Source organism: Myotis daubentonii, chromosome 1, assembly GCF_963259705.1.
Source record: "Myotis daubentonii chromosome 1, mMyoDau2.1, whole genome shotgun sequence".
NCBI lineage: Eukaryota > Metazoa > Chordata > Mammalia > Chiroptera > Vespertilionidae > Myotis > Myotis daubentonii.
The window spans coordinates 77597595-77611540 of record NC_081840.1 but is presented as its reverse complement, the minus strand read 5'-3'; the positions used below and the strand labels follow the sequence as shown (position 1 = coordinate 77611540).

General features: G+C 41.7%; 1 gene segment (V, D, J or C); it reads right to left on the bottom strand.

Annotated features, from left to right (window-relative positions):
• The window catches only part of LOC132240156 (T cell receptor delta constant-like), a 62343-nt gene that overhangs the window by 18003 nt on the left and 30394 nt on the right, over window positions 1-13946 (bottom strand). The window contains 1 exon segment of the C gene segment in view: window positions 1193-1237. Within this exon segment, the coding sequence occupies window positions 1193-1237 (45 nt within the window).

The following is a 13946-nucleotide window of genomic DNA, read 5'->3' as shown; positions in this document are numbered from 1 at the left end:
CCCTCTTTTTCCTTCCTCGGCCCTCAATTCTATACCTTCTTCACTTCGTACACCCAGGACTGTCCTGCCTGAGAGGAGCCCACCCCATTACACTCTTCCACCTCTCCAGAGCCTTCGCTCACCTTGGGAAACGCAGTTGAATGCCACGGCACCAGGCCAGGACGTGCTGTTCCTCTGCCTGTAGCTAGAGTAGCAGATTTGGGACCCCTGACCCCACTGCTAGACTTCCCAAGGATCTTTGAAACGGGGTTTTGCATTTGCTTATTACATTTTCTAGCTCAATACCAATATCTACTATCTAACCGGCAGCTAGATATCAAACAGCCAAATGGATACTGCTGTCTTTTTTTTTTTTAAGTGACATTTAAGTGGCAGTTGAATTCAAATGTTACTTAAGTGACACAAAAAGATGCCTTCTATGTTGAGTATAATCCTCTGGCAAGTTTAGCACTGATTGCTCTATAACAGTTAATTAGTGAGTGGAACCAAACCCTCTGAGTGAGGGAGATGACCGCCACGAGCCCTCAGGGAACTACACCTGGCGATGTCCTACAGACGTTAAAGCATTTCTTAGTTGGAAACATTACACATTCACTTTGTTCTGCGTGGAATCTGGTCTCACTGGGAGCCAGAATGTTCCAGCTTCCTCACTCATCACTTAGCTTCCTTTTCAGCCCTAACAATTGGAAACGGATGTCTGGCACCAGTTCCTTTCTCCCGAAGAAAAGTGTGGCAACATCAGTGACCACTTACTGGACGTGCCGTCTATCCTCAGGAGGCTGACTCCGTTCTGAGCTCTCCCAAGAGCATATGTTTGGCCTAAGGGATTGTTTATACCCGCAGCCACATTGATAGAATTTCCTAGACTCAGATCAACCTTGTTTCTGATCAGCTCTGACTCGACTCAAGAATTCGAAAAAATGCCTCATAGTCTCCATAGCCAGGGATTGAGCAGAATTTCCTGTTTCCTCTGAGCTATGTGGGGGTCTTCCACAGCCCCAAAGTCTATTTTTTTTTTTAAAAAAAAGACAACCTCCATCTCAGTTCCTATGCAGGCGATTAACCATTTCCCCCCAATCCTTCTTTACCCTATATTGGTAGCTATTGCTACCCATTTCACATTTTCTAAAATTTTTGCCTCCTTAGATGGAGGATGCCTTAACCTCAAAGAGCAGACAATTGAGTTACTTACTTGGTTCCACGGTTACACGGACTCCTTTTCCGAAGATGAGTTTGTCTGACACAGCACTTGAGGGCTTTCCCAATACCTCAGCAGTGCCCCCACCACTCTTCTTCCTATTGACTATAGGACTGGAGGATCTTTAGGGCTTGGCTTTTAGAAAGATGGCATTTGTCTATTATCCAACTGATACATGGTGATTTAATCAATTGCCAAGAAGGGTGAGTTTGCTTTTGGGAGTGTTTTGTCTGAGGAGTAGGTAGGAGCACATATTTCTAGGCTAAGATTTCCAGGGCAGGACATGAAGTTCTCTGAATGTTGCTTTCAATTGTTTTAAATTGTCCTCATTTCCTAGACCCTCACCTACCTCTCAGTCTTGGGAAACTAGCCTCACCAAGTGGATGGGTCTTGGCTCCATGACTATTCCAGAGTCAAGGCCTCCACAGTCACCAGTGCTGCTTACAGGGCAGAAAGCGTGTGGCATCACAAGAGGAGACAGGCTGTGTGAAGCACTGATCAGGAGCCAGTGATTTACAGCACAGTCACCGTTAGCATGAGCAGCTATGGCTGGTGATTGCCAAAAAACAAATCAATCTCTGCTGAAATTCATCTTCTCAAACTGCAAAGCAAAACACTGGGCGAATCTCTCTAGGGATCTGGATTCAGAAATTCCCTATGAGATGGCTCATGTAATTCTCTTGTGCAATAGAATCAACACAAAACCAAGACAAGGATATTTTTTAAAGAAATACCTTTTTGTATTCCCCAAACATGGCTGTAAGAACATATTGAAAAGCCAGTTTCATCTCATCAAGAACAGCAGTGAGTGAGCGGCCAGGTGCTGGGGGTCACTCCTCTTGGCCCGGTCAACTTCCTGGCACCCCTCTGAGTCACTGAGCAAGGAGGGATGGCTATTTGCTGTGTTCATCCTCTGGGGCAAGGTAGCCAGGCTGAGGCTTTCCCAGGGAAGTGCCACCTCTGCCCCTGCAGTTTTTGTACAGGTCTCTGCGGGTTTTGTAGCACTGTGCGTATCCCCCCAATTCACAGTGTTACAGAGCTTTACAAAAACCTCCCTGGGTTTCACCTCCCTGTGAACTCTGAGAACCCCTGGGGCCGGATGTTTTCTCCAAGTCAAGCTCCAGCAAGATCAAAGGGTTTGGCAGTTGGCTCAGCGCAGGCTCACCCAGGTGCTTCTGTCTGAGGGTCTTCTGCCCCACTGGCTACATCTGCCCTGGAGTTTGCAACTGGAATGGACTTTCAGAAACCATCACGTCCACTCCCATCTGTGCTTTCTGGCCAGTTTTCTTTCAGATGGTTTCCCACGGAAGACTTTGTCAGCTACCTGAATGTCTCAAGTGGGTTCTACATGCTGTGGGCTAGACAGAAAGTGTTTGTGATCAATGTAATGTCTCCTGCCACCTGCTAAGCTCTGGGTTACCTTTGCTTGCCCCTGCTTTACACCTGAATAGTGTTAAATAGTTTACAAAGGGCTTTCACATAAATTTAAAATTTTATCCTCTCCATTGACTCTCTGGTTGCTAAATTCATGGCCAGTAGCCCATAGGGTGCTTTGTACGATTTAGAAAAGGCAACCCCACTGGGCGCACGCGGAGGCTGCAGCTTGGGAGACAGATGGTACCTTTGTGTGCTTTATAAAAGGTTTCCCTTTCTCCAGTTCACACAGCTCCACAGACAGGGCCTTTAGCCCCACTTGTCCCCTTGGCCAAGTGCCCTTGTGCAAGGCGCAACTGTGGAACTAGCAGTGTCTCTGTCCAAATTCAATTGATATTTTTAATTTATATTCTTGTTTAACTCATGCTTTTTGACATAGTTGCTCCCCGTTCGAAAACTCTTCTCTGGGGCTCTCAAGACATTGGTCTTGGTTCGCCTTTGATCTCTGTGTCTATCAGTATGAAAATAAGGCGATACACTAGGCTTACCAAAAGTGGCCTTATTCAAAGTGAGCCATTAAAGGGGAGTGTGAATTTTGTTGTTGCTATCAAAAGGGAGCAGGATTAAGAAAGGTTGATCTTCAGACTTTCCCTGGAGGATCTTATCCAAATCCATGGCTTAATCCCAATTTTACTTATAATCTTTGTGACAGCTCCTTCTTGCCCTGCATATAACTGCATGCCTGCCCCATATACAGAGCCAAACACTTTACTGCTCTGTAACCCCCCCCCCCCCCAAAAAAAAAAAACAACTAATAGGAAACTAGGAAATGAAGAACTGTTAAGGCCTCAGTAACCAAGTAACAGGATGGTTTAAGGCAGAGAGCAGGAAATTGTGTGTCATGGGGAGGGCCAGATGAGAATAAAGAATGGTAATTTCTTGAGTATAACTGTTATAAGGTGCTAGTCTTTGATGTGGCAAAAGGTTGGTGGTCACGGTGTTGAATAATAGATTAAGCTTCTGATTAACCCTTGTGAGACCATTGACCTCCTAGTGCTGCTGTGCAGACTTTCCCAAGCAGCCATCAGAAACTAGTTATAGGAAACAAAAAGTTGGGAATGAAAAGGCAATTAAAATCTCAAGTTATATCAAAATTTAAACTATGCAGCCTTGTGAGTCTGGGGCAGTGACTTTCACAATCCTGTGGCCATGGCAGAGAGTTTTGGGGTGATGAGTCCTGATGAGAATGCAGTTGCTGCGGTTCCCAACATTCCACTCACTCTCTGCAACAGGAGTGTACATCCATGTACCACATGACCTTGCAGGGCCTCCTAGGCCAAGTGCACATCTGACTCTATTGACTTTGGGGCTTGGCCATGCGTTGGTCCATAGAATATGAGTAGAAGTAACAGTGTGCCAGTTCCAAACTGTGGCTCCAAGAAACATCACATCATGGATTTCCACCAGCACTCTTGAACCCCCACCTTCTGAGAGGAGAAGAGTATACTCCAGGCAGTCATTGCTGCTTCAGCCTGGTTCTTAGAATGTAAGGCAGACTTGAATCTAACACACATCTTGAAGCCAAGTCAAGCTGGCCTGCAGACCAGTGAGCAAACAACAACAACAAAAAACAACAAAAATCATGTTTGTTGTTCTAAGCAACTGATATTTTGGGATGGTTTGTTATAGATCATAATCAGAGGAGAAATAGCTGATTAATACAGAGGCTAAGCTAAGCCTTGGTGGGATTCCAACTATGAAGTTACATGCTTAAAATTGTTGGTGGCTCCCCATCATCTTTAGAATAAAATGATATGGAACACAGGCTTTTGCTTACCCTCCCAGGCCTGTATTTTGTACCTTTCTACTTGCTCCCTTAAACTCAGCTGCATTGAACTGCTTGCTTCCTGAAAGCTCCATGTTCTTTCATACCTCTTTGCCTTTCTCATGTGATTGCTTTTACCTTACATGCTCTTTCCTTCTTCTATTCACAAATTTGGTCCTTAACCCATCTCCTTAGATCCTATTCTCTTTCTGGTCTTAGATTAGCTATTGATTTCCTGGGAAGCCCTAACTGAAGGCTGAAGACTGGATTGGGTTAAATGCTCACCCCTTTCCTGAATTTTCATGACATTCAGTGCTTATTTCCATCATCTCACTCAAAGCCCTTTTTTTCTTCTTCATAAGTTAGACACCCTTGAGGGAAGGGGTTTTTCTTGTTCATTTCTGTATACCTTGTGCCAGCACAGTGCCTGGCTTGATGAATGCTCAGAAAGTGTCTTAAAAAGGATGTATCCCATGTTCAGAGAGGATAAGCGAGGAAGTGACAGAGTAATGGCCAGAACCCACACAAAACCAACTCCTAGTGCCCAGCTCTCTTTCTGGCACCAGGCTGTTTTATGGAATACTACCTTCATATGTTTGGCAGAGCATAGCAACATTAGTGGTAAACAAATTGATTTTTAACATTAGCCTGACTTAAGTATCATTAGGAGGATGAATTTGTTGTGATTTGCTTCACACAATGAAAGACATTCTAAAACCAAATAGAAATGAGTTTCACATTGTCTTCATATTTGGAGTATTCAGATCACCTTCTTTTCCACCAACACGAGTAATCAAGGATCAGTTGTTCCTCTGGAGAGGACTCCTAGAATGTCACAGCTGGGAGAGACTTCAAGGATCACATATTCACTCCCTTGGGTGTTCAGAAGAAAGAGTGTAGAAAGGTCCAGAGAAGTTTCACAACTCGGCCAAGGCAACAAAGTTCAAAAGAAATCAAATATTCCAATTCCTAAGTCACTTATATATTTTAGTATAGGTAAATACCCAGTCTTCTTTGGTGTTTTATTCTGGCATTTATTATCTGAAAGTGTTTCTGGGTATCCTCTTAGTCCTTCAGCTGATTTCCTTCCCTGAAGTGGCCATAGAATGGCCCCAGGTGACCTGGCATTTTCTTTGTCTCTGTGACTTTTCAATGTTGTATGAGATGCTTTTCTGTGTGAAAGAGTATGGTTGGCAGGCACAAGGTGGGGATATCCTGAAGTTCGGCTCTTCCTGGAAGGAAGCAGGCCATGTTCTCAGTGCCTGGCAAGCTCTTCTTCAATGGAGAACAGAGGAAAGGGACAGTGTATGGGGACTAGGTTTTCCATGGTAATTGTCCAGTCTTGGCTGGGACCAAGCCTCATGCTCAGAGACTCAAAGTACTTTGTGAAAGTTTATGGGAGACAAACCTAAGAAATAAAATAAATATTAGGCAGGGATGTCCTCCAGGGATATGGACTTTGAACTAGCTTTATTTATCTCCATCTCCACCTCTTGCTCCCAGTGCTGACATGTGCTCTTTGAGGGTTATAGTCAAACTGCAGTATATTCAAAAGAGAATACCAGGCTATTGAAGAGACTTCAAACCATGTACAAGTAAGAACAGCTAAAAAACATGGGGGAAGTAGACCAAAGGAAGGGGTATCTCTAAGAGTGTTTGATCATAGTCTTTGGATATCTGTAGGGAAAGAGCTGGCTTATTAAATCATGTCTGTTAATGCATTTTATCTATTGCAATGTGTTGGTTTTGTTGTAATACTGTATATGCAGATATATAGTTTGAAAAGAGAGGTTAGTTGCAATGTGGAATCTGAAACTATGTTAATGAACTTTCCATATTCATTTAGATTAAAATCCATTGGTCTAGCCAAAACCGGTTTGGCTCGGTGGATAGTGCATCGGCCTGCGGACTGAAAGGTCCCAGGTTCAATTCCGGTCAAGGGCATGTACCTGGGTTGCGGGCACATCCCCAGTAGGAGATGTGCAGGAGGCAGCTGATCAATGTTTCTCTCTCCTTGATGTTTCTAACTCTCTATCTCTCTCCCTTCCTCTCTGTAAAAAATCAATAAAATATATTTTAAAAAATAAATAAAATAAAACCCATTGGTCTATCTTACATTTTGGATGGAACTTTCATCCATATATGGTTTTGTAACATTATCCTTTGGTCAATTGGAAAACATTGGCTCATGAGTTAAACAACTTCCACATGTTTGATATTGACACATTTCATTATATAATATCAAAATATCACAGTAGCTAATATCACCACTGATATCTTCATGTTGGGGACCCAGCCAGTTCATGGTAACTCATATAAGTTTTCCTAAACTCTAATTTTTGCCTAAAGCTTAGGTTTTTATCATTAGTAATAATTATCAGTTATTTTTCTCGATGTGACAAGCTCAGTTTGTTCATTTTCAAGAATGCCTGCCAAATATCCAAGTCTGAATAACTATAGTTTGTCTGTCAGTCATTCTTTCAAACAAAAATGGTGTTTCATGAAAAGAGTGGCTTGTTCAGCTTGCAACTCAAATAATTGCACAAATGTTTTCTCTTGAGATAGCTATCATAATTAGCAGAAATGTACATCTTTTTTGCCACACAGAATGTTAAGAAGACATGTACTCAAAAGTTGAGATTTAATAAATTAAGTTTTTGCTACTTTGTCAATGTTATGGACTGAATTTTGTCCTCCTAACATTCATATGTTGAAGCCCTCCCTCTCAGAATCTCAGAATGTGGCTGAATTTGAAGATACAACCTTTAAAGAAATGATTAAGTTAAAGATGAGGCACTGAGGGTTGGGCACAATCCAGTTTGACTGGTGTCTTTATAAAAAGAGAAAATTTGGACTCACAAAGAAACGAGAGTTGCAGGCACAGAGGAAAGACCATGTGAGGACACAGTGAGAAGGCGGCCCACAGCAAGCCTAGGAAAGAAGCTTCAGGAGAAACCAAGTCTGTAGGCATCTTGATCTTGGATTTCCAGTCTCAGAACTGTGAGAAAATAAATTTTTCTTTTTAAGCAACCAAGACTGTGGTATTTTGTTATGGCATCCCTAGCAAACTAATATAGTCAGTAACATTAAAAAAATTAAATTTTTTTTAAATTAAATTCTTTATTGTTTAAGTATTACATGTCTCCCTTTTCCCTTCCATTGACCTCTCCCCAGCTGCCCCCATGCCCCAGCACATTCCCTCACCCCTTGCCCACCCGACTGTGTCCATTGGTTATGCTTATATGCATGCATACAAGTCCTTTGGTTGATCTCTTACCCCCTCACCCCCCACCTTCCCTCATAGGTTGGGCAATAACATTTTAAAGTAAAACTGACTCTTCCCCAACATGTACTCAACTCCACCAACAAATACATGGCAGTGAAGGCTATAATGGTTGCTAGTACAGAATTGATGCCACTGCCTTGATTCATGCTAAGGGACTAGAAGTTGTATCCACCATTGTTTTTGCACCAACAGTGAAGATGTAAACACAATGGAAAAAGGCAAATAATACTTTGGTATTGTTGTTGCAGAAGACCAAAGAAAACTAAGCGACGCTTTAAAGAAGAGGAGTGACACTTTTTATTTACGCCAGTGGACTCAGGAAATAACTTTCCAAATCTGAATAAAGTAACATGCAGGGGGCTTCTCTTTTATATTTTTCTGGGGTCTTTGTCCTGCAAATATGGATTATGCTTCTGGTCCTTTTTGTGGGTTTGCAAGAAGGCCCCCAGGTGTGGGGGTCTCCAGGCCATATCTGATGGTTTGGCCCGGCGCCAGCGATAATAACCCTCCCTCTGGGGCAGTGCACTGTTCACAGTTTTATGGCCTCTGTAACAGGTTCTGCAAAACCAGTTTCTGGGAAAGAAGTAATGACTTAATTATAGGTTATCAAGAATGTACACTGGGCTGGCTGGCATGGATTCTGACTGCTATCCCCCCAAATATCAGGGTTACATTGGAATTAGCCCTTTTTAGCCTCCTCATTATTATAAAAATAGTTCTGACTTAATGAACTCCTAAAATGGTGTTGGAGTCCGCCTAGAGGTTCATGGACCATGCTTAGAGAACCACTATCTTAATTTTTTGTTGTTTGTGCTATTGAAGTTGCAATGGTAGCAGAGCAGTCAACTCCAGGTTTCCTCTGCTGCCTCATCTCTCTCTATTTGTTTGCTAGTGATTAGTAGAGCAACTTTATCATATGCTTTGATTGATCAATGAGTAAGTAGTCAGAAGTCACACCTAAAGGAACTACAAAAAGAACAACAAACAAAGCCCAAAGTGAGTAGAATGGAAAAAATAAAGATTAGAGCAGAAATAAATGACATAGAGACTAAAAAAAAAAAACAGTACAAAAGATCAATGAAACCAAGAGCTGGTTCTTTGAAAAGATAAACAAGATTGACAAACCTGCCCTAACCGGTTTGGCTCAGTGGGAGCGTCGGCCTGCGGACTGAAGGGTCCCAGGTTCGATTCTGGTCAAGGGCATGTACCTTGGTTGCGGGCACATCCCCAGTGGGGGGTGTGCAGGAGGCAGCTGATCGATGTTTCTCTTTCTTTTTTTCTTTTTTTTTAAATATATTTTTTATTGATTAAGATATTACATATGTGTCCTTATCCCCACGTTACCCCCTACCCCCCCCGCCCCCCGCTCATGCCCTCACCCCCCCCGCCCCCCCCGTTGTCCGTGTCCATTAGTTAGGCCTATATGCTTGCATATAAGTCCTTTGGTTGATTTTCCCCCTTACCCCCACCCTCCCCTACCTTCCCTCCAAGGCCCGACAGTCCATTCAATGCCTCTCCGTCTCTGGATCAGTCCTTGTTCATCAGTTTATATTGTTCATTATATTCCACAAATGAGTGAGATCATGTGGTATTTATCTGCTCTCCAGTTCCATCCATGCTGTGGCAAATGGTAAGAGTTCCTTTTTCTTCTTCCTCTTCTTAAAGAATACCTTTCAGCATTTCATATAATGCTGGTTTGGTGGTGATGAACTCCTTTAGCTTTTTCTTATCTGTGAAGCTCTTTATCTGACCTTCTATTCTGAATGATAGCTTTGCTGGATAAAGTAATCTTGGTTGTAGGTTCTTGCTATTCATCACTTTGAATATTTCTTGCCACTCTCTTCTGGCCTGCATGGTTTCTGTTGAGAAATCAGCTGACAGTTGTATGGGTACTCCCTTGTAGGTAACTGACTTTCTTTCTCTTGCTTTTAAGATTCTCTCTTTGTCTTTTGCTCTTGGCATTTTAATTATGATGTGTCTTGGTGTGGTCCTCTTTGGATTCCTTTTGTTTGGGGTTCTCTGCACTTCCTGGACTTGTAAGTCTATTTCTTTGACCAGGTAGGGGAAGTTTTCTGTCATTATTTCTTCAAATAGGTTTTCAATATCTTGCCCTCTCTCTTCTTCTTGTATCCCTATAATTCTGATGTTGGTACGCTTGAAGTTGTCCCAGAGGCTCCTTACACTATCTTCATATTTTTGGAATCTCTTTTCTTTTTTTTTTTTTTTTGGTTGGGTATTTTTTGTTTCTTTGTATTTCAAATCTTTGCCTTGATTCTTGGGATCCTCTTGTCTGCTGTTGGATCTCTGTATATTATTCTTTATTTCAGTCAGTGTATGCTTAATTTCTAGTTGGTCCTTTTTCATATCCTCGAGGGTCTCACTAGATTTCTTAAGGGTCTCACTAAATTTATCGGCGGTTTCCATAAAATTCTTGAAAAACCTTATAAATGTGGTTTTGAACTCTATATCCAGTCGTTTGCTTTCCTCCATTTCTGTCATTTGTGACCTGTTTCTTTGTCTCCGCATTTTTTATGCTTCCCTGTGTTGGTAGAGTGGTTTTGTGTGCTAGGTGTCCTGTAGGCCCCAGTGGCTCAGCCTCCCCCATTACCTGAGGTGGACACTCTTGGTGCACCCCCTTGTGGGCTTTGTGCACAGTCTTGTTGTAGTTATGCCTTGATTGTTGTAGGATCACTGGGAGGAGTTGACCTCCAGGCCAATTGGCAGTGAGAATCGGCTGTGTCTGCAGTGGGAGAACTTCTGTGCTGAAGACACCCTTCTGGGGCAAGACTTGCTTCAGTGGGGCTTTGGTGCTCACTGAGTCTGCCCCCTGGGTGTGTCCCTTATGGATCTGAGGAGTTGTAATCCGGATGGTCCCCCTCTGACCACTGGGTACACTGGCTCTTGGAGGTTACCCAGCAGGAGCTATGAAGAGAACTACAGATTCCCCTTCCTTTTTTGGAGTTTGGAGGTGCCCTGATGAGGCCCAGCTGTGAAGCAATGCAAGCTGGTGTGGGGCCTTGGGCCTTCTCTTGGAAGTGCTGGGTCTGTGGCCCAGCTGCAGTTTGTTAGGTAATTTTCAGGTTGCAAAGAGCCAGGGCATTCATATGCAAAAGCCTCTGCTGCAGCCTGGGTGGGGCGGGGTCTCAGGGAATCAAAGGGGGGAGCAAGGAACTATGGCGGATTCTCAGCCCTGCCCTAAGGGGCCGCTCGCATCTCAGTGTCCTGATAATTTAATTGCTCCAAGCACCTCTGAGGGAAAGCTGCCCTGGAGTTCTGAGTTCTGCCCACTGCCAGACAGTCCAGTTTCTCCCCGTATGAGTCCTGGGTCCCCAGAGACTTCCCGGAACCGGAGTTCAGAGTAGTTGGGAGCTTGTGACTCCCTCCCGATTCAAAAAGACAGCCGCATCCTCAGGTACCAGGCCCCTCCGCGAACTCTCGAGCCTCCGTACCTTTGCACTTTACTTCCGTAGCTCCTGATCCTCAATGTGCTTTTCTCTTTCCTTCTAGTTGTAGAATTTCCACTCCGCCAGCCTTCCTGTAAGTTCTGGATGATTTCCGTTTTGTCTTTTTATTGTGTTTTGAAGTTGTTGTAGGAGGCAGCAATTTCGGTGTTTCCCTATGCTGCCATCTTAGTTTCTCCCGATGTTTCTCTTTCATCGATGTTTCTAACTCTCTATCTCTCTCTCTTCCTCTCTGTAAAAAAATCAATAAAATATATTAAAAAAAAAGATTGACAAACCTAAACCAGACTCATCAAAAACAAACAAACAAACAAACAAACAAACAAAAAACCCAGAGAGGAGCCAAATAAATAAAATAAAAAATGAAAGAGAAGTAACTGACAATACAGAAATATAAAGAATTGTAAGAAAATATTATGAACAACTATATGCCAACAAATGGGACAACTTGAATGAAATGGATAAATTCATACAAACATACATATAGTCTCCCAAAACTGAATCAGGAAGAACCAGAACATCTGAGCAGACCCATTAAAATCAATGATATGGAAGTGGTAATAAAAAAAACCTCCCAGCAAACAAAAGTCCTGGACTTCAGAGGTGAATTTTACCAAAACTTTCAAAGAAGAACTAATACCAATTCTTCTCAAACTAGTCCAAAAATTCAATAGGAGGAAATACTCCCAACCTTATTTTACAAAGCCAGCATTATCCTAATTCCAAAACCAGATTAAGATACTACAAAAGAAAGAAAATTATAGGCCAATATCCCTGATGAACATTGATACTAAAATCCTCAACAAAATATTAGCAAACTAGCTCCAGCAATACATTAAGCAGATCATCCACCATGACCAAGTAGGATTTATTCCTGGGATGCAAAGTTGGTACAGTATTCACAAATCAATTAATGTGATAGTTCATATAAAAACATGAAGGATAAAAATCATATGATCATATCAATACATGTAGAAAAAGCATTTGATAAAATCCAGCACCCATTTATGATAAAAACTCTCAGCAAAGTGGGAATTGAGGGAACATATCTCAACAAAGTAAAGGCCATACATGACAAACCCACAGCTAACATTTTGCTCACTGTCACTAACTGTTAGAGAAATGCAGATTAAAACCACAATGAGATGTCACATCACATCTGTTAGAATGGCTACTACCAATCAATCCAGAAATGACAAATTTTGGATGTGGAGAAAAGGGAATCGCTGTTGGTGGAAATGCAAATTGGTGTAGCCACTATGGAAAACAGTATGGAATTTCCTCAAAAGATTAAAAATGTATCTGGCTCATGACCAATGATTCAACTTCTTGGGATTTATCGAAAGAATCCCAAAACACTAATTTGAAAGAATATATGCACCCTTATGTTCATTGCAACATTATTTACAACAGCCAAGCTATGGAAGCAACCCAAGTGCCCATCAATAGACAAGTAGATAAAAAAAGCTGTGGTACATATACAGTCAAAATTTATTTCTTAAACACCTCCCATCCGGAATAATTTGGTTCTCAACCAAGTTGTTCACAGATTAAAAAATGTCTCTGTAATCGACCAAAACTTCAATTTTCGACCTGACAACCCTTTCATGATGAGGTATCAGCATGACAAAAAGCTTCTCACAGGCAAAGAAGAGAATGCTTTTGTTGCTGGTGATTAGCACAATTTTAAAACATCAAGAGTGCTAATGTTGCTAAAGATGTGAAAATGCTCACAAAACATCAATCACAGGCAACTGAATAGATAGAAAAACTGTTGTTGATTGGATAAAGGGAAAGAAGTTAGTTGGTGATAGTATTTTGGAGGCAGTGATATATGAAACACACCTTTAAGGCTAGTACGGGGTGATTCAATAAATTTAAGAAAAGAAGTGTTTATTTGTAAATTAAATAGTACGTCAGACATGTATATAAGAAAGGGTGAGGGGGGAGGACAGGAGCAGGCTGGAAGAGATTAATGGGGAAAAAGGAGGACCTATGTAATACTTTCAACAATAAAGATTAAAAAAAAAGAGGTTGAAACAGGAAATCATTTGGAGTCTGGAATGGATTAATTCAATTTAATTATTTCTAATGGGAAAAATGATTCAGTTTTTGAACAAATTGCTTCTTGAACATCCTTCTGGAATGAATTAAGTTTGAGAAACGAGGTTCCACTGTATACAATAGAATATTACTTGGCCATAAAAAATATGAAGTCTTACCATTTGCAACAGCATGGATGAACCTAGAGGGTATTATGCTCAGTGAAATAAGTCAGTCAGAGAAAGACAAATACCATATGATTTCACTTACATGTGGAATCTAAAGAACAAAATAAACAAACAAAATGGAAACAGACTTCTAGATACAGAGAGAGAATTTGTGGTTGTCAGAAAGGGGGGTGGGTGGATGGGTGAAAGAGATAAAGGGACTATGAAGCACAAATTGGTAGCTACAAAATAGTCATGGGGAAGTAAGTAGAGCATAGGAAATATAGTCAATAATATTGTGATAACTATGTGTAGTGCCATTTGGGGTACTGGAAATATCGAGGGAACACTATGAAAATGATATGATTGTCTAAATGTTAGGGGCAGAAATAGAATATTGGGGAACAGCTACAATTATAAGAAATATTAATCATGCTCTGTTAACCATCACGATTTTGTTCTGATTAGAGAAAGCACATTCTAATCTTGATGAGAGTTGTATGTCCTGGGACATGGAAGCTAACATCGGAATGCAGTCTATCCTCCTGTCCCGAGAACTGTCTATCAGTATGGAAAGGTTTACAACTTCATG